The 26,795-nt window shown below is 47.9% G+C and overlaps 1 protein-coding gene across 1 annotated transcript in view; it reads right to left on the reverse strand.

Annotated features, from left to right (window-relative positions):
• LOC129841894 (integrin alpha-10-like) overlaps window positions 1-24,551 on the reverse strand; it is a 58,884-nt gene extending 34,333 nt beyond the window's left edge. Inside the window, exons 1-4 of the mRNA XM_055910241.1 lie at window positions 23,580-24,551; window positions 5,503-5,614; window positions 4,180-4,289; window positions 3,949-4,037 (exon numbers count right to left, since the gene is read on the reverse strand). Coding sequence (XP_055766216.1) covers window positions 3,949-4,037; window positions 4,180-4,289; window positions 5,503-5,614; window positions 23,580-23,631 — 363 coding nt within the window. The 5' untranslated portion in view covers window positions 23,632-24,551. The remainder of the gene's footprint in view (window positions 1-3,948; window positions 4,038-4,179; window positions 4,290-5,502; window positions 5,615-23,579) is intronic.
• Between the last annotated feature and the right edge of the window lie 2,244 nt (window positions 24,552-26,795).

Raw genomic sequence — 26,795 nt, forward strand, 5'->3', positions numbered from 1 at the left:
ATCCATGTACACAAACAACAAGCGTGCTGTTAAAATTGGCGAAAACACACACATTTCTTTCCACAGGGCCGTGGGGTGAGACAGGGATACAGCTTGAGCCCCACCCTCTTCAACATACACTACCGTTCAAAGGTTTGGGGTCACTTAGAAATGTCATTGTTTTAGAAAGAAAAGCAATTTTTTTGTCCATAAAATATCCTCAAATTGATCCGAAATACAGTGTAGACATTGTTAATGTTGTAAATTACTTTTGTAGCTGTAAATGGCAGATTTTTTTATGGAATATCTACATAGGCGTACAGAGGCCCCTTATCAGCAAACATCACTCCTGTGTTCCAATGGCACGTTCTGTTAGCTAATCCAAGTTCATCATTTTAAAAGGCTAATTGATCATTAGAAAACCATTTTGCAATTATGTTAGAACAGCTGAAAACTGTTGTTCTGATTAAAGAAGCAATAAAACGGGCCTTCTTTAGACTGGTTGAGTATCTGGAGCATCAGCATTTGTGGGTTTGATTACAGGCTCAAAATGGCCAGAAACAAAGACTTGTCTTCTGAAACTCGTCAGTCTATTCTTGTTCTGAGAAATTAAGACTATTCCATGTGATAAATTGCCAAGAAACTGAAGATCTCGTACAACGCTGTTTAATACTCCCTTCACAAAACAGCACAAACTGGCCCTAACCAGAATAGAAAGAGGAGTGGGAGGCCCCAGTGCACAACTGAGCAAGAGGACAAGTACATTAGAGTGTCTAGTTTGAGAAACAGATGCCTCACAAGACCTCAACTGGCAGCTTCCTTAAATAGTACCCGCAAAATACCAATCTCAACGTCAACAGTGAAGAGGCGACTCCGGGATGCTGACCTAGAAAAAATTACGCCGATACCCAATTACTCTCAAAATCAAGAAATGAGCCGTTAAATTCTACAACCACATAAAAGGAAGTGATTCCCAAACCTTTGATTACAAAGCCACCACCTACAGAGAAATGTACCTGGAGAAGAGCCCCCTAAGCAAGCTGGTCCTGGGGCTTTGTTCACATACACAAACAGACCCCACAGAGCCCCAGGACAGCAACACAATTAGACCAAACCAAATCATGAGAAAACAAAAAGATAATTACTTGATACATTGGAAAGAATCAACAAAAAAACAGAGCAAACTAGAATGATATTTGGTCCTAAACAGAGAGTACACAGTGGCAGAATACCTGACCACTGTGACTGACCCTAACTTAAGGAAAGCTTTGACTATATACAGACTCAGTGAACATAGCTTTGCTATTGAGAAAGGCCACCGTAGGCAGACCTGGCTCTCAAGAGAAGACAGGCTATGTGCACACTGCCCACAAAATTAAGTGGAAACTGAGCTGCACTTCCAAACCTCCTGCCAAATGTATGACCATAGAGAGACATATTTCCTTCAGATTACAGAGACCCACAAAGAATTTGAAAACAACTCAAATTTTGATAAACTTCCATATCTACTGGGTGAAATACCACAGTGTGCCATCACAGCAGAAAGATGTGTGACCTGTTGCCACAAGAAAAGGGCAACCAGTGAAAAACAAACACCATCGTAAATACAACTCATATTTAAGTTGATTTATTTTCCCTTTTGTACTTTAACTATTTGCACATCGCTACAACACGGTATAAAGCCATTGGAACTTTTGTGAGTGTAATTTTTTATTGTTTATTTCACTTTTGTTTATTATATATTTCACTTGCTTTGGCAATGTAAACATATGTTTCCCATGCCAATAAAGCTCTTTGAAATTAGATTTAATTGAGGGGGGGCTGAGACAAAAAGGGGGGGGACTGAAAGAGAGGGGGGACTGAGAAAGAGAGAGAAAGAGAGGGGGGGGACTGAGAAAGAGAGAGAAAGAGAGAGAAAAAAAGAAAGAGAAAGACAGAGAACCAGAGAGAGAGAGAGACGGGGGCCTGAGAGAGAAAGAGAGAGTCAGAGAGAGAGAGAGAGAGAAGGGGGACTGAGAGAGAGAATGTGGAGAGAGTGAAAGAGAGATGAGGAGACGAATTGGGTATAAGCGAGGGGGGGTATGTCATGGAAAAGCATATAATTGTGGTTTGAGAACAGATCAAATGAAAGAGAGGGAGAAGAGAGAGAGAGAGAGCACGAGGGTTGGGGTGAAGAAGTTGTTGACATGTTGGCAGTTTTCATGAGTTTTCATGAGTATTTTAACAGAGCTGGAACGCAGCAGACCAATAAAGCCATTTAATCCCAATTGTAGTGAATGAGGTGAGGCAGAACAGTCACATAACAATATTGATGTCTTCAAAGCATACTATTTATTTGGCTTTAAAACCAAAGAGAGAGGAAGGGAAAGGAGGAGTGTGGGGAGAGAGGAGAGCTAGGATAAAAGGAACAACATTCATACACACTAGGAGACAAAAGAAAAATGGAAAGAGTGAAGGAGGGAGGGAGGAAAGAGAAAACATGGCCCTGTCATTACCAAAGGCCCCAGCACAGCTACAGTACAGACACAGAGACAGAGAGAGACAGAGGGAGGGATGGCGAGAGAGGGATGAGAGAAAGCTGCTATGGCTTTTGGTAGACCTGTCATTACAAAGGGCCGGAGCTCCATTCCGATCCTGTTTTAGACCCTACCACAGGGGTTAAAATACACACACACGCAAAAACAGGGTGCGCTGGCCCTGGCATTAGTGAACTGTGTTTGACTCTGCACCTAGAGTAGCTGCAAACTGCTGGCAGACACACACACACACACAGGAGTGGCTGCTTGTTGGCACAGCCACCCAGTAATTCCTCTGTAACCATAGAGATCTGGAGATACCTGGATCAGAAGACTCTGCTAGGACAACGTGGCCCAGAGAGAGAGAGTGTGTGTGTGTGTGTGTGTGTGTGTGTGTGTGTGTGTGTGTGTGTGTGTGTGTGTGTGTGTGTGTGTGTGTGTGTGTGTGTGTGTGTGTGTGTGTGTGTGTGTGTGTGTGTGTGTGTGTGTGTGTGTGTGTGTGTGCTTGAATGTATGGTAAGAAAAGCTGCCCTATAATGAGGGGGGATTCTGAACACACACAGACATGGCCTCTAATGTTAATTCCTTCTAAACATGGCCTCAGCTGACTCATTGAAAAGTCCATACCAAACAAACACACCACCTCCTCCTCTCACCCCCACCACATCCCTCAGCTGACTCATTGAAAAGTCCATACCAAACAAACACACCACCTCCTCCTCTCACCCCCACCACATCCCTCCAGGACTGACTCATTGAAAAGTCCATACCAAACAAACACACCACCTCCTCCTCTCACCCCCACCACATCCCTCAGCTGACTCATTGAAAAGTCCACACCAAACAAACACACCACCTCCTCCTCTCACCCCCACCACATCCCTCAGCTGAATCATTGAAAAGTCCATACCAAACAAACACACCACCTCCTCCTCTCACCCCCACCACATCCCTCAGCTGACTCATTGAAAAGTCCACACCAAACAAACACACCACCTCCTCCTCTCACCCCCACCACATCCCTCAGCTGACTCATTGAAAAGTCCACACCAAACAAACACACCACCTCCTCCTCTCACCCCCACCACATCCCTCCAGGACTGACTCATTGAAAAGTCCATACCAAACAAACACACCACCTCCTCCTCTCACCCCCACCACATCCCTCAGCTGACTCATTGAAAAGTCCATACCAAACAAACACACCACCTCCTCCTCTCACCCCCACCACATCCCTCAGCTGACTCATTGAAAAGTCCACACCAAACAAACACACCACCTCCTCCTCTCACCCCCACCACATCCCTCCAGGACTGACTCAGTTCCTACAGCCATATGTAACCCAGGATCAAACACATGTTGTCTACAAGACTCAAGACCGTGTTAGTCCACTGACTCAATCAATTCATCAATCAATCAGTCAACCAGTCAGCCAATAGGACAGAGAACGTACCAGGAATCCATCAGGTGAGTCTGGAGTGAGGGTCATTCCTAGATGAGAGTTCTTCAGGTTTCTAGATACATTCTGTAACGTGCTCTCACCTGAGACAGAGAGGGAGGAGAGAGATGGTTGATGACATTACCTAGAGGCTGAGCTATGGTCAGTTTAGTGTTTCTCCTCCTAATGGTTAAGATTAGGATCAGCGGAGGGGAAGCTGATCCTAGATCTGTGGTTGTCTCTCACCTAGGTTGGTTTTGGTGCAGTTGGAGCTCCTCTCCTCTCCCACGAGGCATTTGTACACGTCTCCTCTCCTGGTATTGGAAGGTCCATCCCAAGGAGCACCAACCAGCATCCTGCATCACAATCACACACACAGCCAATCAGGTAAGAGGATTTTATCAATGCATTCTACTACAGATACACTAATTGATAGCCTGGAAGACGGCAGGTAGCCTGGAGGGCGGCAGGTAGCCTGGAGGACGGCAGGTAGCCTGGAGGACGGCAGGTAGCCTGGAGGACGGCAGGTAGCCTGGAGGGCGGCAGGTAGCCTGGAGGGCGGCAGGTAGCCTGGAGGGCGGCAGGTAGCCTGGAGGACGGCAGGTAGCCTGGAGGGCGGCAGGTAGCCTGGAGGGCGGCAGGTAGCCTGGAGGGCGGCAGGTAGCCTGGAGGACGGCAGGTAGCCTGGAGGACGGCAGGTAGCCTGGAGGACGGCTGGTAGCCTGGAGGGCGGCAGGTAGCCTGGAGGATGGCAGGTAGCCTGGAGGGCGGCAGGTAGCCTGGAGGACGGCAGGTAGCCTGGAGGGCGGCAGGTAGCCTGGAGGATGGCAGGTAGCCTGGAGGGCGGCAGGTAGCCTGGAAGATGGCAGGTAGCCTGGAGGGCGGCAGGTAGCCTGGAGGATGGCAGGTAGTCTGGAGGACGGCAGGTAGCCTGGAGGACGGCAGGTAGCCTGGAGGATGGCAGGTAGTCTGGAGGACGGCAGGTAGCCTGGAGGGCGGCAGGTAGCCTGGAGGATGGCAGGTAGTCTGGAGGACGGCAGGTAGCCTGGAGGACGGCAGGTAGCCTGGAGGATGGCAGGTAGTCTGGAGGACGGCAGGTAGCCTGGAGGACGGCAGGTAGCCTGGAGGGCGGCAGGTAGCCTGGAGGACGGCAGGTAGCCTGGAGGGCGGCAGGTAGCCTGGAGGACGGCAGGTAGCCTGGAGGACGGCAGGTAGCCTGGAGGGCGGCAGGTAGCCTGGAGGGCGGCAGGTAGCCTGGAGGGCGGCAGGTAGCCTGGAGGACGGCAGGTAGCCTGGAGGACGGCAGGTAGCCTGGAGGGCGGCAGGTAGCCTGGAGGGCGGCAGGTAGCCTGGAGGATGGCAGGTAGCCTGGAGGGCGGCAGGTAGCCTGGAGGGCGGCAGGTAGCCTGCCATTGAGCAAGGCAGTGAACCCTAATCGCTCCAGGGTCGCCATCAATAACCTGTACACCTACAGGTTACCCACTTGTTCATGCAGTGAAACAGGACAAATATAAGCACCCCCTTTTTGACCTTTGACAAACACACACACATACAGACGTTGATACTCACGATTTGTCCCCCGCATTGTCATGCTGTAGCACAGAGAAACCAAACAGGGCCTCCTCTGGACCAGTGTAGATACGAGGCCGCTTAACATCGATGTTGAAACACTCACACAACCCTGAGGAAACATTACAACAGAGAGAAGGTTATAGAAAGGGGTTGTGAGGAGAGAGGGGCTGGGGTTGTGAGGAGAGAGGGGCTGGGGGGCTGGGGAGAGAGGGGCTGGGGTTGTGAGAAGAGAGGGGCTGGGGTTGTGAGGAGAGAGGGGCTGGGGTTGTGAGGAGAGAGGGGCTGGGGTTGTGAGGAGAGAGGGGCTGGGGTTGTGAGGATAGAGGGTCTGGGGTTGTGAGGAGAGAGGGGCTGGGGTTGTGAAGAGAGAGGGGCTGGGGTTGTGAAGAGAGAGGGGTTGGGGTTGTGAGGAGAGAGGGGCTGGGGTTGTGAGGAGAGAGGGGCTGGGGTTGTGAGGAGAGAGAGACTGGGGTTGAGAGGAGAGAGGGGCTGGGGTTGTGAGGAGAGAGAGACTGGGGTTGTGAGGATAGAGGGGCTGGGGTTGTGAGGAGAGAGGGGCTGGGGTTGTGAGGATAGAGGGGCTGGGGTTGTGAGGAGAGAGGGGCTGTGGTTGTGAGGAGAGAGGGGCTGGGGTTGTGAGGAGAGAGAGACTGGGGTTGAGAGGAGAGAGGGGCTGGGGTTGTGAGGAGAGAGGGGCTGGGGTTGTGAGGAGAGGGGCTGGGTTGTGAGGAGAGAGAGACTGGGGTTGTGAGGATAGAGGGGCTGGGCTTGAGAGGAGAGAAGGGCTGGGGTTGTGAGGAGAGAGGGGGTTGGGGTAGGGGAAATGAAGAGAGTGAAAGAGAGAGGGAGCGAGAGAGTTTACATTGTTTTGGCAAATTGAATTGAATTGAGATGGGGGGAGGGGAGAAGGATAAACAGAGTGACCAAAGATGACCTTTGAGGAAAAAGGGAGTTCAGTCTAAGGGGGAAAGGAGAGGGAGAGAAGGGGAGAGAGGGAGGGAGGGAGGGAGAGAGAGGGGGGTTGTGGGTTATAAAAACTATGTAGTATAGTAGCTCCCTGTTATACCATACAAACCTGCCCTTTATACAGACACACAGAGAGAGAGAGAGAGAGAGAGAGAGAGAGAGAGAGAGAGAGAGAGAGAGAGAGAGAGAGAGAGAGAGAGAGAGAGAAAGAGAGGGAGAGAGAGAGAGAGAGAGAGAGAGAGAGAGAGAGAGAGAGAGAGAGAGAGAGAGAGAGAGAGAGAGAGAGAAAGAGAGAGTAGAGGGAAAGCAAGAGAGGTACAGAAGAACGAGAGTAAGAGGTAGAGTGACGATGCAAGCGAAGGAATGGAAAAAGAATAGTTCATTGAGTCGCCCAGGGGAGGTGTGTTACTGAGAAAACAGACACGGAAACACACAGGCCAACCTTCAAAATAAAAGCCACACTACACTCTTTATGATGTTGTCATTTAAAGAGAGGAGACCTTTGGAGTGCCACACTAAAATAGACTCACAGACACCCGAACACTTTAGCAAACACCCCCAACTGTAATGCATATAAACACAATGGAGATACAGACCGAACAGTTACCCAGGCTCGAACCCCAAACATAGGGTACATACAGCCCTAACCCAGGCTAGAACCCCAAACATAGGGTACCTACAGGCCTAACCCAGGCTAGAACCCCAAACATAGGGTACCTACAGGCCTAACCCAGGCTAGAACCCCAAACATAGGGTGCATACAGTCCTAACCCAGGCTAGAACCCCAAACATAGGGTACATACAGTCCTAACCTAGGCTAGAACCCCAAACATAGGGTACCTACAACCCTAACCCAGGCTAGAAACCCAAACATAGGGTACCTACAGCCCTAACCCAGGCTATAACCCCAAACATAGGGTACATACAGTCCTAACCCAGGCTAGAACCCCAAACATAGGGTACATACAGTCCTAACCCAGGCTAGAACCCCAAACATAGGGTACCTACAGCCCTAACCCAGGCTAGAACCCCAAACATAGGGTACATACAGGCCTAACCCAGGCTAGAACCCCAAACATAGGGTACATACAGGCCTAACCCAGGCTAGAACCCCAAACATAGGGTACCTACAGGCCTAACCCAGGCTAGAACCCCAAACATAGGGTACCTACAGCCCTAACCCAGGCTAGAACCCCAAACATAGGGTACCTACAGCCCTAACCCAGGCTAGAACCCCAAACATAGGGTACATACAGGCCTAACCCAGGCTAGAACCCCAAACATAGGGTACATACAGGCCTAACCCAGGCTAGAACCCCAAACATAGGGTACATACAGGCCTAACCCAGGCTAGAACCCCAAACATAGGGTACATACAGGCCTAACCCAGGCTAGAACCCCAAACATAGGGTACCTACAGACCTAACCCAGGCTAGAACCCCAAACATAGGGTACATACAGGCCTAACCCAGGCTAGAACCCCAAACATAGGGTACCTACAGGCCTAACCAATAGCTGTAAAAAATCCTTATAGCTGCAATATGTTACTTGTTGGGTGACCCGACCCAACAAGTAACAGTTATAGATGTGAGTTATAGATCTGTCATTCTCATTGTAAGCAAGTCTAAAAAGCAGTAGATCTGTTCTATGTGGGCTATTTCTATGCTTCCCATTCTTAAGTTTATTTTTTGCATCTTTTATTTTGTTTTGTACACCGGCTTCAAACAGCTGAAAATACTATATTTTTGGTTATGGATGATAGAATGATTTTCTACGCTACACTTGCTTGTTTTGTCACAAACCGAAATTAGGCAAACTATTCGAATTTTAGCAACCAGGAAATGGCGGAGCGATTTCTGCACAGTGCATCTTTATGTAACTGGTTCTACAGCCTTTTTAAGTTTTCTCAACTTTTCGATCAAGGTGTTACCTGATCTTAACATGTTTTGGTGGCCAAAACATAGCTCCAACTTCTGAAAATGTACACAATGTAGTCAACTTAAAATGATGTGTTTGCTCAACTTACCTCACATGTTCATTCAACTAGAAATGATTATTTGGACATCTTAACTAAAAAAGGCTTTGAAACTAGTTACACATACATAAACGATGCTTTTGACATACAATATTTTCAACGGACATATTTGACAAATATGATGACATTGTGCAAACTCATTTCTACAGTAATTATCCTTCAACACATCCTCACCTGGACTTTGAACTCTCAACCTCTTGGGACACAGGACACAAATCTTCCTGCTATGTCACCGTGTCTGTGTCAATTACTGAGTTCATCTGTACTGCTACACTTTGCACTTCAAAGTAAATCTCAGCTCTGTTAAAAGTACTCAAGTAAAATGATTTTATTTATCATAGCGATTAAGGAGAAACATAAAAATGAGTACTATGCCCACCAACATTAGACTATTACTGAAATAAGTAACTCAAATCAATGATGAGAGAATAGTCTGATTAACTGATCACTGACACAGACTTGGTGGAGTAGCAGGAAGCTCGGAATGCTGTGATCCAGAAGGTTGTGAGTTCAACCCCCAGTTGAGGACTTGTTGAATATGAATTACTGTATAAATGAACATGCACAAAGTAATCATGTAGGTTTAAAACATTGTATGTTAAATGTAACCAGTTGCACAGACCTTCTTAATTAAGATGCCCAAATAATCATTTCTAGTTGAATGAACATGAAAACATTTTAGCAAACACATCATTTTAAGTTGACTGAAGTTTTTTCACACGTTTTTGCGTAAATTGGAGCTAAGTTTGGGCCAACTAACAATGTTAATTTCAGGTAACACTTTGATCAATGTCACGTCCTGACCATAGTTCTTATGTGTTTTGCTTGTTTAGTGTTGGTCAGGACGTGAGCTGGGTGGGAATTCTATGTTGTGTGTCTAGTTTGTCTGTTTCTGTGTTCAGCCTAATATGGTTCTCAATCAGAGGCAGCTGTCAATCGTTGTCCCTGATTGAGAATCATATATAGGTGGCTTGTTTTGTGTTGGGGATTGTGGGTGGTTGGTTCCTGTCTCTGTGTTTTGTCTGCACCAGATAGGACTGTTTCGGTTTGCCACATTTTGTTGTTTTGTATCGTTGTAAGTGTCCACTGTTTTCATTTAATTAAACATGTTGAGCACTGGCTACGCTGCGTGTTGGTCCGATCCCTGCTACACTCTCTCTTCTAGTGAAGAGAGGGAAGGCTGCCGTTACAATCGAAAAGTGTATTAAACTTAAAAAGGCTGTGGAACCAGTTACTTCATAATAATTAGATGAAACAACTAGACTTTTTTACAGTGCAGAACTCACCAGCAGACTGGTGAACAAAACACGCTACCAAAAACCACCAACACACACACACACACACACACACACACACACACACACACACACACACACACACACACACACACACACACACACACACACACACACACACACACACACAATCCTACCACACACACACCAACAACAGAAGGGGATTCCGCAGGGTTGTGAGAAGTAACTGGATATGTTGTTCCCTATTCTTCCTCCTTCTCACTGCTTGCTCCCTCCATCTTATTCTTCATCCTCCTCCTCTTTCTCCCTCCAGATGAATTTCCTTGATTATAGGAGCCATGCCTCTCCCATACAGTAATCATGATCCTGCTCCTCTCTTTCACTGACGTGACATCATAACATCTCTACTGTTTAATCACTTCAACTCTCTTTAATTGTGCCCGGGCATCTCTCTCTCACACACACACACACACTCGTCTCTCATATGTTTCAAAGACTGTCCGTCACATCACCAAGACCCCTTCACCCCTCTCTCCTACCCCCCGCCACCATAACCCCCCACTCTCCACTCAAATCATCCCATTTTCCTCCTCCTCTTCCTCCTGTACCCCCTCCCCGGCTCTTCACCCTCACCACCAAACCACCCTCCTCTTTTGCTCCTCCACTCCCATTTTCAGCTGGTTTATATGGGTCTGTACCACAGCCTGTCTGACCAGGGATCATCATGACAACTGACTGTAAACATTTATGCAGCCAAACCCCATCCAGATTCAGATTCCTCTCTCTATTCAACCATGCGATCGGCTCACGATGCTCTTGCTGCTATGTGTGTGTGTGTGTGTGTGTGTGTGTGTGTGTGTGTGTGTGTGTGTGTGTGTGTGTGTGTGTGTGTGTGTGTGTGTGTGTGTGTGTGTGTGTGTGTGTGTGTGTGTGTGTGTGTGTGTGTGTGTGTGTGCGCGTTTGTGTGTACTGCTACTGAATGATGTATATATTCGGGGATGACAGGTCAGTGGAGTTAACAGTACAGTGTTACGTGTGTTACAGATGAATGGCAGCCTGACCACAGACGTGTGTTAAGTATGGAGACTACATGTGGCTCTGATTTATGGCATTTCAAATGGACCACCGTCTCTCTATCACAGCTTATCTCTCTCTCTCTCACCCACACACACACATTTTCTACTTTAAACTGTCTACCAATCTTTCTACCACTCACTCCCATCATTTTATTTTGTCCACTTCTTTATCTGCTCCTCTCCTCTTCATCTCTTGTTGTCTTCACATGTCTGCAGTGGCCTCTTGGCTTATACTTTGGTCGTCTCTGGTAGGCCGTGCAATGATGACCACAGTAGGTGTCTGCCTCTCTGTTTCTCTAGTATTCATTGAATTACAAGGCTTCTCGCTCTACCCCCCTCCCCCCCCCTCCATTTCTCTTGCTCTCTGACTCACCTCCATCATGTTCTGTTCCCATCTCTGTCAGTCCCTAGTGGGGTATGGGGGTGGAAGAGAGTGGGAGTGAGAAAGAAAGACAGAGAAGGAAAGAGATTTAATGGACAGCAAGAGGGAGGGAAAGAGAAAGGGAACAATGAGAGAAACAGAAAGAGACATTGGGAGAAGAGAGATTGTGTAGGAGAAGGACTGGGGAGAGGAGAAGGACTGGGAAGAGGATAGGAGAGGAGAGAGAGAGATTGGGAGAAGAGAGATTGTGTAGGAGAAGGACTGGGGAGAGGAGAGAGAGAGAGAGAGAGAGAAGAGAAGAGAAGGAATTCCCCAGCTATCCCCCCATACACACACCTGTGTTCTACATCTCAGCAAAGCATAACAGAGCAGCTAACAGTCCTGGTATGCCTGGTTAACACACTGGGGAGGCCTGCTCAAACCATCAACATCACACACACAGTCAATACAAGCATGTCTCAAACAAGTAATAAGGTGTAGTACAGGCTAACCACAAACAGCGTCTGACTACGGTGACTTCAATGCATTCCTTCCTCATTCATTCCTCAGGATCAGCAGGAGGAGACAGAGACGTGGCCTGAACAGACAGCAGTGTTGTGTTGTACTGGACTGGTACATGGCCTGAACAGACACCAGTGTTGTGTTGTACTGGACTGGTACATGGCCTGAACAGACAGCAGTGTTGTGTTGTACTAGACTGGTACATGACCTGAACAGACAGCAGTGTTGTGCTGGACTGGACTGGTACATGACCTGAACAGACAGCAGTGTTGTGTTGTACTGGACTGGTACATGGCCTGAACAGACAGCAGTGTTGTGTTGTACTGGACTGGTACATGGCCTGAACAGACAGCAGTGTTGTACTGGACTGGACTGGTACATGGCCTGAACAGACAGCAGTGTTGTGTTGTACTAGACTGGTACATGGCCTGACCAGACAGCAGTGTTGTACTGGACTGGTACATGGCCTGAACAGACAGCAGTGTTGTACTGGACTGGTACATGGCCTGAACAGACAGCAGTGTTGTGTTGTACTGGACTGGTACATGGCCTGAACAGACAGCAGTGTTGTACTGGACTGGTACATGGCCTGAACAGACAGCAGTGTTGTACTGGACTGGTACATGGCCTGAACAGACAGCAGTGTTGTGTTGTACTAGACTGGTACATGGCCTGAACAGACAGCAGTGTTGTGCTGTACTAGACTGGTACATGACCTGAACAGACAGCAGTGTTGTGTTGTACTAGACTGGACTGGTACATGGCCTGAACAGACAGCAGTGTTGTGTTGTACTAGACTGGTACATGACCTGAACAGACAGCAGTGTTGTGTTGTACTGGACTGGTACATGGCCTGAACAGACAGCAGTGTTGTGCTGTACTAGACTGGTACATGGCCTGAACAGACAGCAGTGTTGTGTTGTACTAGACTGGTACATGACCTGAACAGACAGCAGTGTTGTGTTGTACTAGACTGGACTGGTACATGGCCTGAACAGACAGCAGTGTTGTGTTGTACTGGACTGGACTGGTACATGACCTGAACAGACAGCAGTGTTGTACTAGACTGGTACATGGCCTGAACAGACAGCAGTGTTGTGTTGTACTAGACTGGTACATGGCCTGAACAGACAGCAGTGTTGTGTTGTACTAGACTGGTACATGGCCTGAACAGACAGCAGTGTTGTACTAGACTGGTACATGGCCTGAACAGACAGCAGTGTTGTACTAGACTGGTACATGGCCTGAACAGACAGCAGTGTTGTACTAGACTGGTACATGGCCTGAACAGACAGCAGTGTTGTACTAGACTGGTACATGGCCTGAACAGACAGCAGTGTTGTACTAGACTGGTACATGGCCTGAACAGACAGCAGTGTTGTGTTGTACTAGACTGGTACATGGCCTGAACAGACAGCAGTGTTGTACTAGACTGGTACATGGCCTGAACAGACAGCAGTGTTGTGTTGTACTAGACTGGTACATGACCTGAACAGACAGCAGTGTTGTGTTGTACTAGACTGGTACATGACCTGAACAGACAGCAGTGTTGTGTTGTACTAGACTGGTACATGGCCTGAACAGACAGCAGTGTTGTGTTGTACTAGACTGGTACATGACCTGAACAGACAGCAGTGTTGTGCTGTACTAGACTGGTACATGGCCTGAACAGACAGCAGTGTTGTGTTGTACTGGTACATGGCCTGAACAGACAGCAGTGTTGTGCTGTACTGGACTGGTACATGGCCTGAACAGACAGCAGTGTTGTGTTGTACTAGACTGGTACATGGCCTGAACAGACAGCAGTGTTGTGCTGTACTAGACTGGTACATGGCCTGAACAGACAGCAGTGTTGTACTGGACTGGTACATGGCCTGAACAGACAGCAGTGTTGTACTGGACTGGTACATGGCCTGAACAGACAGCAGTGTTGTGTTGTACTAGACTGGTACATGGCCTGAACAGACAGCAGTGTTGTACTGGACTGGTACATGGCCTGAACAGACACCAGTGTTGTGCTGTACTAGACTGGTACATGGCCTGAACAGACAGCAGTGTTGTGTTGTACTGGACTGGTACATGGCCTGAACAGACAGCAGTGTTGTACTGGACTGGTACATGGCCTGAACAGACAGCAGTGTTGTGTTGTACTAGACTGGTACATGGCCTGAACAGACAGCAGTGTTGTGCTGTACTGGACTGGTACATGGCCTGAACAGACAGCAGTGTTGTGCTGTACTAGACTGGTACATGGCCTGAACAGACAGCAGTGTTGTGTTGTACTAGACTGGTACATGGCCTGAACAGACAGCAGTGTTGTGCTGTACTGGACTGGTACATGGCCTGAACAGACAGCAGTGTTGTGTTGTACTGGACTGGTACATGGCCTGAACAGACAGCAGTGTTGTGTTGTACTGGACTGGTACATGGCCTGAACAGACAGCAGTGTTGTACTAGACTGGTACATGGCCTGAACAGACAGCAGTGTTGTGTTGCACTAGACTGGTACATGGCCTGAACAGACAGCAGTGTTGTGTTGTACTAGACTGGTACATGGCCTGAACAGACAGCAGTGTTGTACTAGACTGGTACATGGCCTGAACAGACACCAGTGTTGTACTGGACTGGTACATGGCCTGAACAGACAGCAGTGTTGTGTTGTGCTGGACTGGTACATGACCTGAACAGACAGCAGTGTTGTGTTGTACTAGACTGGTACATGGCCTGAACAGACAGCAGTGTTGTGTTGTACTAGACTGGTACATGGCCTGAACAGACAGCAGTGTTGTACTGGACTGGTACATGGCCTGAACAGACAGCAGTGTTGTGCTGTACTAGACTGGTACATGGCCTGAACAGACAGCAGTGTTGTGTTGTACTGGACTGGTACATGGCCTGAACAGACAGCAGTGTTGTGCTGTACTAGACTGGTACATGGCCTGAACAGACAGCAGTGTTGTGTTGTACTAGACTGGTACATGGCCTGAACAGACAGCAGTGTTGTGCTGTACTAGACTGGTACATTGCCTGAACAGACAGCAGTGTTGTGCTGTACTAGACTGGTACATGGCCTGAACAGACAGCAGTGTTGTGTTGTACTAGACTGGTACATGGCCTGAACAGACAGCAGTGTTGTGCTGTACTGGACTGGTACATGACCTGAACAGACAGCAGTGTTGTGTTGTACTGGACAGGTACATGGCCTGAACAGACAGCAGTGTTGTGTTGTACTGGACTGGTACATGGCCTGAACAGACAGCAGTGTTGTGTTGTACTGGACTGGTACATGGCCTGAACAGACAGCAGTGTTGTGCTGTACTAGACTGGTACATGGCCTGAACAGACAGCAGTGTTGTACTGGACTGGTACATGGCCTGAACAGACAGCAGTGTTGTGCTGTACTAGACTGGTACATGGCCTGAACAGACAGCAGTGTTGTGCTGTACTGGACTGGTACATGACCTGAACAGACAGCAGTGTTGTGTTGTACTGGACTGGTACATGGCCTGAACAGACAGCAGTGTTGTACTGGACTGGTACATGGCCTGAACAGACAGCAGTGTTGTGTTGTACTGGTACATGGCCTGAACAGACAGCAGTGTTGTGTTGTACTGGACTGGTACATGGCCTGAACAGACAGCAGTGTTGTACTGGACTGGTACATGGCCTGAACAGACAGCAGTGTTGTGTTGTACTGGACTGGTACATGACCTGAACAGACAGCAGTGTTGTGTTGTACTAGACTGGTCCATGGCCTGAACAGACAACAGTGTTGTGTTGTACTAGACTGGTACATGACCTGAACAGACAGCAGTGTTGTGTTGTACTAGACTGGTACATGGCCTGAACAGACAGCAGTGTTGTGTTGTACTGGACTGGTACATGACCTGAACAGACAGCAGTGTTGTGTTGTACTAGACTGGTACATGGCCTGAACAGACAGCAGTGTTGTACTGGACTGGTACATGGCCTGAACAGACAGCAGTGTTGTGTTGTACTAGACTGGTACATGGCCTGAACAGACAGCAGTGTTGTGTTGTACTGGACTGGTACATGACCTGAACAGACAGCAGTGTTGTGCTGTACTGGACTGGTACATGGCCTGAACAGACAGCAGTGTTGTGTTGTACTGGACTGGTACATGGCCTGAACAGACAGCAGTGTTGTGCTGTACTGGACTGGTACATGGCCTGAACAGACAGCAGTGTTGTGTTGTACTGGACTGGTACATGACCTGAACAGACAGCAGTGTTGTGTTGTACTAGACTGGTACATGGCCTGAACAGACAGCAGTGTTGTACTAGACTGGTACATGGCCTGAACAGACAGCAGTGTTGTGTTGTATTGTACTAGACTGGTACATGGCCTGAACAGACAGCAGTGTTGTGTTGTACTGGACTGGTACATGGCCTGAACAGACAGCAGTGTTGTGTTGTATTGTACTAGACTGGTACATGGCCTGAACAGACAGCAGTGTTGTGTTGTACTAGACTGGACTGGTACATGGCCTGAACAGACAGCAGTGTTGTACTAGACTAGACTGGTACATGTCCTGAACAGACAGCAGTGTTGTGTTGTACTGGACTGGTACATGGCCTGAACAGACAGCAGTGTTGTGTTGTACTGGACTGGTACATGGCCTGAACAGACAGCAGTGTTGTGTTGTACTGGACTGGTACATGGCCTGAACAGACAGCAGTGTTGTACTAGACTGGTACATGGCCTGAACAGACAGCAGTGTTGTGTTGTACTGGACTGGTACATGGCCTGAACAGACAGCAGTGTTGTGTTGTACTAGACTGGTACATGGCCTGAACAGACAGCAGTGTTGTACTGGACTGGTACATGGCCTGAACAGACAGCAGTGTTGTGCTGTACTGGACTGGTACATGGCCTGAACAGACAGCAGTGTTGTGTTGTACTAGACTGGTACATGGCCTGAACAGACAGTAGTGTTGTGCTGTACTAGACTGGTACATGGCCTGAACAGACAGCAGTGTTGTGTTGTATTGTACTGGACTGGTACATGGCCTGAACAGACAGCAGTGTTGTACTAGACTGGTACATGGCCTGAACAGACAGCAGTGTTGTGTTGTACTAGACTGGTACATGGCCTGAACAGACAGCAGTGTTGTGTTGTACTAGACTGGTACATGGCCTGAACAGACAGCAGTGTTGTGTTGTGCTGTACTAGACTGGTACATGGCCTGAACAGACAGCAGTGTTGTGTTGTACTAGACTGGTACATGGCCTGAACAGACAGCAGTGTTGTGTTGTACTAGACTGGTACATGGCCTGAACAGACAGCAGTGTTGTGTTGTACTAGACTGGTACATGGCCTGAACAGACAGCAGTGTTGTGTTGTACTGGACTGGTACATGGCCTGAACAGACAGCAGTGTTGTACTGGACTGGTACATGGCCTGAACAGACAGCAATGTTGTACTCGACTGGTACATGGCCTGAACAGACAGCAGTGTTGTGTTGTACTAGACTGGTACATGGCCTGAACAGACAGCAGTGTTGTACTGGACTGGTACATGGCCTGAACAGACAGCAGTGTTGTACTGGACTGGTACATGGCCTGAACAGACAGCAGTGTTGTGCTGTACTGGACTGGTACATGGCCTGAACAGACAGCAGTGTTGTGTTGTACTGGACTGGTACATGACCTGAACAGACAGCAGTGTTGTGTTGTACTGGACTGGACTGGTACATGGCCTGAACAGACAGTAGTGTTGTGTTGTACTAGACTGGTACATGGCCTGAACAGACAGCAGTGTTGTGTTGTACTAGACTGGTACATGGCCTGAACAGACACCAGTGTTGTGCTGTACTGGACTGGTACATGGCCTGAACAGACACCAGTGTTGTGCTGTACTGGACTGGTACATGGCCTGAACAGACAGCAGTGTTGTGTTGTACTGGACTGGTACATGGCCTGAACAGACAGCAGTGTTGTGCTGTACTAGACTGGTACATGGCCTGAACAGACAGCAGTGTTGTGTTGTACTAGACTGGTACATGGCCTGAACAGACAGCAGTGTTGTGTTGTACTAGACTGGTACATGGCCTGAACAGACAGCAGTGTTGTGTTGTACTGGACTGGTACATGACCTGAACAGACAGCAGTGTTGTACTAGACTGGTACATGGCCTGAACAGACAGCAGTGTTGTGTTGTTGTCACGCCCTGGCCTTAGTATTCTTTGTTTTCTTTATTATTTTAGTTAGGTCAGGGTGTGACATGGGGAATGTTTGTGTTTTGTTGGTTTTGGGTGTTTCTATGGTAAAGGGGTTGTTGGGTGTAGTATATGGGTTTGTGTTGAGTACATGTGTCTAGCGTTGTCTATGTATGTTTAGTTGTCTAGGAGAGTCTATGGTTACCTGAATGAGTTCCCAATTAGAGACAGCTGATTTCGGTTGTCTCTGATTGGGAGCCTTATTTAGGGTAGCCATAGGCTTTCATTTGTTGTGAGTAGTTGTCTATGTTATACGTTTGTAGCCTGTGTGTGCACATCGTTATTTAGCTTCACGATCGTTTTCTTGTTTTGTTAGTGTGTAAGTGTTTTTGTTTCGTTTTGCCTTCTTCGACAATAAAAAGGAGATGGCTTATTTTCCTAAAGCTGTGTTTTGGTCCATCAATCCTCCACACGATCGTGACAGAACTACTCACCATTACAGGACCAAGCGGCATGGAAAGCGGCAACAGGACCCACCTACACAGGATTCGTGGACATGGGAGGAGATACTGGATGGTAAGGGGCCGTGGGCACAACCGGGAGAATATCGCCTTCCTCGTGAAGAGCTGGAGGCAGCTAAAGCCGAGAGGAGGCGATATGAGGAGGCAGCACGGAGACAAGGCTGGAAGCCCGTGAGTACAACCCAAAAATTTCTTGGGGGGGGCCTTAAAGGGAGTGTGGCGAAGTCAGGTAGGAAACCTGCGCCTACTCCCTGTACTTACCGTGGAGCGCGAGAGTACGGGCAGACACCGTGTTACGCAGTAGAGCGCACGGTGTCTCCTGTACGCGTGCATAGCCCGGTTCGGTACATTTCAGCGCCACGTATCGGCCGGGCTAGACTGAGCGTTGAGCCGTATGTCATGAAGCCGGCCCAACGCATCTGGTCACCAGTGCGTCTCCTCGGGCCGGCGTACATGGCACCAGCCTTACGCATGGTGTCCCCGGTTCGCCTACATAGGCCGGTGCGGGTTATTCCACCTCCCCGCACTGGTCAGGCGACGGGGAGCATACAACCAGGTAAGGTTGGGCAGGCTCGGCGCTCAAGGGAGCCAGTACGCCTGCACGGTCCGGTATTTCCGGCGCCACCTCCCCGCCCCAACCCAGTACCACCAGTGCCTCCTCCACGCACTAGCCATATGGTGCGTGTCTCCAGCCCTTTACCACCAGTGCCTAAACCACGCACCAAGCCTCCTGTGTGTCCCCAGAGTCCTGTGCGTCCTGTTGCTGCTCCCCGCACTAGCCCTGAGATGCGTGTCCCCAGCCCGGTACCACCAGTCCCGGCACCACGCACCAGGTCTACAGTGCGCCTCAGCCGGCAGGAGTCTGCCGTCTGCACAGCGATGCCTGAACTGCCCGTCTGCCAAGCGCCATCTGAGCCATCCGTCTTCCCAGCGCCATCTGAGCCATCCGTCTTCCCAGCGCCATCTGAGCCATCCGTCTGCCATGAGCCTGCAAAGCCGCCCGTCTGCCATGAGCCTACTGAGCCGCCCGCCAGACAGGAGCCGCTAGAGCCGCCCGCCAGACAGGAGCCGCTAGAGCCGCCCGCCAGACAGGAGCCGCTAGAGCCGCCAATCAGACAGGATCTGCCAGAGCCGCCAATCAGACAGGATCTGCCAGAGCCGCCAGCCAGCCATGAGCAGCCAGATCAGTCAGCTAGCCATGAGCAGCCAGATCCGTCAGCCAGCCATGAGCAGCCAGATCCGTCAGCCAGCCATGAGCAGCCAGATCCGTCAGTTAGCCATGAGCAGCCAGATCCGTCAGCTAGCCATGAGCAGCCAGATCTGTCAGCTAGCCATGAGCAGCCAGATCCGTCAGCTAGCCATGAGCAGCCAGATCCGTCAGCCAGCCATGAGCAGCCAGATCCGTCAGCCAGCCATGAGCAGCCAGATCCGTCAGCCAGCCATGAGCAGCCAGATCCGTCAGCCAGCCAAGAGCAGCCAGATCCGTCAGCCAGCCATGAGCAGCCAGATCCGTCAGCCAGCCATGAGCAGCCAGATCCGTCAGCCAGCCATGAGCAGCCAGATCTGTCAGCCAGCCATGGGCCGTCCCTCAGTCCGGAGCTGCAGTCCCTCAGTCCGGAGCTGCAGTCCCTCAGTCCGGAGCTGCCATTCCTCAGTCCGGAGCTGCCATTCCTCAGTCCGGAGCTGCCCCTTATCCTGGTGCTGCCCCTTACCCTGGTGCTGCCCCTTACCCTGGTACTGCCCCTTACCCTGGCACTGCCCCTTACCCTAGCACTGCCCCTTACCCTGGTACTGCCCCTTAGTCCGGAGCTGCCCCTTAGTCCGGAACTGCCCCTTAATGCAGTGGGGTTAATGTGGAGGGGGGTCATTTGGAGGAAGCTAAGGAGGCGGTTAGGGACTGTGGTGACGTGGGGACCACGACCAGAGCCGGAGCCGCCACCGTGGATGGAAGCCCACCCAGACCCTCCCCTAGACTGTGTAATGGTGCGCCCGGAGTTCGCACCTTAAAGGGGGGGGGTTATGTCACGCCCTGGCCTTAGTATTCTTTGTTTTCTTTATTATTTTAGTTAGGTCAGGGTGTGACATGGGGAATGTTTGTGTTTTGTTGGTTTTGGGTGTTTCTATGGTAAAGGGGTTGTTGGGTGTAGTATATGGGTTTGTGTTGAGTACATGTGTCTAGCGTTGTCTATGTATGTTTAGTTGTCTAGGAGAGTCTATGGTTACCTGAATGAGTTCCCAATTAGAGACAGCTGATTTCGGTTGTCTCTGATTGGGAGCCTTATTTAGGGTAGCCATAGGCTTTCATTTGTTGTGAGTAGTTGTCTATGTTATACGTTTGTAGTCTGTGTGTGCACATCGTTATTTAGCTTCACGATCGTTTTCTTGTTTTGTTAGTGTGTAAGTGTTTTTGTTTCGTTTTGCCTTCTTCGACAATAAAAAGGAGATGGCTTATTTTCCTAAAGCTGCGTTTTGGTCCATCAATCCTCCACACGATCGTGACAGTTGTACTGGACTGGTACATGGCCTGAACAGACAGCAGTGTTGTGTTGTACTAGACTGGTACATGGCCTGAACAGACAGCAGTGTTGTGTTGTACTGGACTGGTACATGGCCTGAACAGACAGCAGTGTTGTGCTGTACTAGACTGGTACATGGTCTCACTCAGATCATGTTTGACATCATCAGGGATCCTTCACAGAACAGTTAAACCAGGTTTATAAATAACACTGAGTGTACAAAACATTGGACTCTACAAGGTGTCGAAAGCATTCCACAGGGATGCTGACCCATGTTGACTCCAATGCTTCCCGCAGTTGTGTCAAGTTGGCTGGATGTCCTTTGGGTGGTGGAACATTCTTGATACACACAGGAAACTGTTGAGTGTGAAAAACCCAGCATCATTTGTAAGGCCTGGGTGTCGGAGTGCGTAGTCAAGCACAGGGAAACAGCAGGTGCAATAACAACTGTTCTTTAATGAACACGGAGAAACCAGGCCACCCTACTAACACACTGGGTGTACTCCTCAAACAACCCCAGACACGGGGGAAACGAACACAGTCCAGTAAACACGAAGAACGAAACAAACACCACTCTTACTAACAAACAATCCCGCACAAAGAAACGTGCGGGCCGGCTGACTAATAAGCCCAACTAATTAACCCTAATACAAAACAGGTGAACCCAATAAACACATAGGGAGGGGGAGAAAAGGATCAGTGGCAGCTAATAGGCCGGTGACGACGACCGCCGAGCGCCACCCGAACGGGAAGGAGAGCCTGCCTCGGTCGAAGTCGTGACATCATTGCAGTTCTTGACACTCAAACCGGTGTTTCTGTCACCTACTACAATACCCTGTTCAAAGGCACTTAAATATTGTGTCTTGCCCATTCAAACTCTGAATGTCACACATACACAATCCATGTCTCGATTGTCTCAAGGCCTAAAAATCCTTATTTAACCTGCCTCCCCATCTACACTAATTGAAGTGGATTTAACAGGTGAAATCAATAAGGGATCATAGGTTTCAACTGGATTCACCTGGTCTGTATATGTCATGGAAAGAGCAGGTGTTCTTAATGTTTTGTACACTCAGTGTATGGATTCATAGATCCAAAACACTACTTCTAAACACCCCACCTTTAAGTAAGATGTCTACTGCCTCCTTATTACAGTGTTATACACTGTGGACATACTTATGAACACTCCAGGACCATCCTGGAGCTCACCATGCTCTACTAGAGTGGGATGGAGGTTGCTAATAGCAGGAAGAAATCTTACAGGGTCTAGCTTTACTGTATCATGCCTTGCAATAGATTACCGTGATTCTGCCCTGTCTAATAATACCATCTCTTCATTCTTTTCATGGCCACTCACTGCACAGTAACGCAGCAATTTACTCGCTGCTTATGGACTGTGTCAACACTCATTCCTGGTGAAACTATAATAGTATTTTCTCTCCTCTCCTGCCGTCTAACAGGAGTCAGTGAGTGAGGTGTGTTATGGTAGAGGTAACATGCAGGGGTTGGGAGGTGGGGTAGTCGACATTAACAAGCGTGAAAATAAGTGTGGTTCGTCTGACGGAAATACCGTATTACTATAACTGGAGCTTCTAGGTGAATTCTGGAGAGATGGATATTACTGATAGGATTTAGGTCTAACCCTCCCACTGGCACCAGTGTAGCAATTCAGGGGAGGGGGCGGGGTTTGATCCAGCAACCAGCAGGAGAGAAGATAGCCCTACACAATGAGGAAGCTATGTAAGTTCATTACCATATTGTACAGTTAAACCTTGCAGGAGGGCAAAAAAGGCCAGAATGCAGAATCCCACTTCTGCCACCAACGTAGTGATTAAGGTGGCAGTCAAAATGGGATTTGAACCAGCAAGCCTGTGGTTAGAGGTGAAAGTGGAAAACCTCTTGGCTGTGGCTGGGCATTATCTCTCACATGATGTAAGCCTACAGGGAGGCTATAAGTAGCTTTCTAAATATCCTGCCTCAGCCTTTGTACCTTAGAGAATGATGCCTGCAGTTGTTTAGGTGAATCACTTCAACTTCAAGTTCTTTGAGCTTTGAGACCTAGAGAAAATCCATATTGTGTATAAATATAACACATTATTCATGGTTGTTTGAAGATAAGGAGTGAGTCCACTGAGGGAGCTCCAGTAGGTAACTTGATTACCATATCATACAATTGGACAGGGGAGCAGCAGCAGGGGGGAACCAGGGAAACAGCTGTATGCCTACACAGTAAATAGCTGGGCCAAGTCTCAACATAGAGAATGACCCTGCACACTGTAGTGGTTATAGAGGTCTTTCAACTGGTTTACAGGATCAGTGTTTATGTTCTAGGACCTATGATGTGCTGTAGGTGCATTAGCTGGCTGTGGTATAAAGGTCCAGAGACTTCTCTGCAGAGGTTGTAGGTCCTACAATGCCATTGGGATAACAAATACACTGATGAATCTCGAACTAGAAAATGCCTAATTTTCATGAACATGTTTGCATAGGCTACTTAAACTTTCAAAATGCTGTCATTGAAGTGACTTTGTAAAAGGTCAAGGTCGGGGTCAAGGACTAAAGGTATTCGTGAGAAAAAAAAACAGCTCTAGAAAGGTTGAGATGATAGACAACGTGACAACTCACACTGGTTACAAACTTACCTTTGAGGAGAACTATTAACTTGAGGAGTAGCAGGTATTTGTGCAGCTCCATGTTGTAAAGGATGGACGGGCTTCGTGTTATCTCTCTTTCTGTTCCCGGACTTGGTCTTTAATTTCCCTAGAGTTCGTTTAAATTCAGTGCTCCAGCATAACAGCGCGAACTCGCGGTATTCCCCAGGGATCCGTGAAAACCGTAAAAAACACAGTTCCAGTGGTATTGCTTGGGCGCGTTGTAATGTAACCGTGTTGTGTTGCTTCCGACAACCCTGCTTCAAATGTTATTGAGCGAAAAACAGACTACTTAGTTATGGTCTGTTGCTGTAACCGCTATCAGGTTTAACAATATGTTGACAGCTTTTTAAGGAATTAAACAGAGGTTGTTCTAGGTTTATTTTATTTTTGACAAACAGTAGCCTAAACTATCTAAATATTTTTGGGCCGGAATATGTCCCATAAATTATTACCTTAACCTGTGCGCAACGAACACTTCAAATGTCTAAACAACTAGTCAAAAACAACTAAACAACTGATTCAAGCTCAAAACCAACACCTGTCCCGAAGAAAAGTCCAATTTAGTGTCGTTAAACCTTCACTGATGCGTAACAGATTCACAAATGCAATGTTTAATTGCTTCCAATAAAGAAAAATCCATAGGCCTAACTATCAGTCAGATAATCTACTTTTCTATTGCTGAATGTTCCTCCTGGCTCGACGCGCCAAAAATTATCCGAAGAAAGTACCCATATTCATCTTTCAACAAAAATTGAGGTAAATCAATGTTTGGGTTTTCTTGACAACTTTTCTGTCAAAATTTTCACACTTCTGGTTGGCTACATCCATCTTTTTCGTCGTTTTCCCTCATTTATAGCGATTGTATCCCTCTCTGAATAGTGGAGTTTTACTCCAAAGCAACAATCAATAGCGCTTTTATTCCAGCGCGAGGAGACCTTCCTTCCCTCGCGCGTCCCTCAATTCGACTTCTCTCTCAGCGCGCGCATGGTTCACATTTTGAAAACCCAAAACGACTTTCTCTCTCTCTTTATCTCTCTTTCTCTCGCTCTTTCTCTTTCAATTTTTTTTTCTCTCTCTCTCTCTCTCTCTCTCTCTCTCTCTCTCTCTCTCTCTCTCTCACTCAATTAAATCTCTCTCTCAATTATATCTCTGTCTCTTTCTTTCTCTCAATTCAACTTAAGGGCTTTATTGGCTTGGGAAACATATGTTTACATTGCCAAAACAAGTGAAATAGATAATAAACAAAAGTGAAATAAACAATAAAAAATCAACATTAAACATTACACTCACAGAAGTTCCAAAAGAATAAAGACGTTTCAAATGTCATATTATGTCTATATACAGTGTTGTAACAATAGTTATTTGTGGGTCTGTGTAATCTGAGGGAAATATGTGTCTGTAATATGGTCATACATTTGACAGGAGGTTAGGAATTGCAGCTCAGTTTCCACCTCATGTTGTGGGCAGTGTGTGTAACGGATGTGAAATGGCTAGCTATTTAGCGGGTACGCGCTAGTAGCATTTCAATCAGTTACGTCACTTGCTCTGAGACATTAAGTAGGGTTGCCCCTTGCTCTGCAAGGGCCGTGGCTTTTGTGGAGCGATGGGTAACGCTGCTTCGTGGGTGACTGTTGTCGATGTGTGCAGAGGGTCCCTGGTTCGCGCCCGTGTCGGGGCGAGGGGACGACGTAAAGTTATACTGTTACATGTGCACATAGTCTGTCTTCTCTTGAGAGCCAGGTCTGCCTACGGCGGCCTTTTTCAATAGCAAGGCTATGCTCACTGTGTCTGTACATAGTCAAAGATTTCCTTAATTTAGGGTCAGTCACTGTGGTCAGGTATTCCGCCACTGTGTACTCTCTGTTTAGGGCCACATAGCAATCTAGTCTCTCTCTCTCTCTCTCTCTCTCTCTCTCTCTCTCTCTCTCTCTCTCTCTCTCTCTCTCTCTCTCTCTCTCTCTCTCTCTCTCTCTCTCTCTCTCTCTCTCTCTCTCTCTCTCTCTCTCTCTCTCTCTCTCTCTCTCTTTCAATTCAATTCAATTCAATTCAATTTGCTTTATTGGCATGACGTAACAGTGTACATATTGCCAAAGCTTATTTACAATATAAAAATGAGAATCAAAATTGTCAACGGGACAACAGTAACAACAATAACCAAGTTTCAAAATTACCATACATTGAACAATAACAATAAACATACAGTAGAAGACATGTGCAAGTTGATTGGTCTGTCAGACACTGTCCCTCAACTTATGGCAGGCAGCAATGTAGTGCGCTGCCAACCCACAGCTCTCTGCGTCCTTCCCCAACAGGACGGGTAGCCTACTCTCATCAGAGAGGTCTTTGAAACCTTGAATAAGAGTTTCAAATTTGGGGAAATGACACTCTCTAATTGTTTTATATTTTTGACATTTTGTCAGGAAATGCAGCTCCGTCTCAGGTTCTGCTGTTGTGCAGTGGTTGCACAGCCTTTCCTCTACAGGGAGCCAGGTTTTCCTTAGTCTACCCTTCTCAATGGCAAGGCTGTGCTCATTGAGCCTGTACTTTGTCAAGGTTTTTCTAAGGTTTTGATCAGTAACCATGGTCAAATATTTAGCCACGGTGTACTGTCGATTTAGGACCAGATAGCACTGCATTTTGCTTTGTGTTTGTGCTTGTGTTTCCCAATAAGCAATGTAGTTTTGTTTTGACTGTGTTGTAATTTGGTTCATCCTGATTGATTGGATGTTCTGGTCCTGAGGCTTCAGTGTGTTAGTAGAACAGGTTTGTGAACTCAGCCCCAGGACCAGCTGGATGAAGGGACTCTTTTCTTTGCCCAGCTCTTGGCATTGCAGGGCTTGGTAGTGATATGAGAGGGGGTCACTGTATTTTAGATGTTTCCAAAACTTAATTGCTCTTTTTTGAGTTTTTATTATTAGTGGATATTTGCCTAATTCTGCCCTGCATGCATTGTTTGTAGTTTTCTTCTGGACATGTAGGAGAATCTTACAGAACTCTGCATGCAGGGTTTCAATGGGGTGTTTGCCCCATTTGTTGAAATCTTGTTTTGCAAGTGGACCCCACACCTCGCTGCCATAAAGTGCAATTGGTTCAATGACATATTCAATTAGTTTTAGCCAAATTTTAATAGGTATTTCAATTTGAATTAGCTTTTTAATGGCGTAGAATGCCCTGCGTGCTTTCTCTCTCTGTTCATTCACTGCC

This window comes from Salvelinus fontinalis, unplaced genomic scaffold (assembly GCF_029448725.1).
Source record: "Salvelinus fontinalis isolate EN_2023a unplaced genomic scaffold, ASM2944872v1 scaffold_0002, whole genome shotgun sequence".
NCBI lineage: Eukaryota > Metazoa > Chordata > Actinopteri > Salmoniformes > Salmonidae > Salvelinus > Salvelinus fontinalis.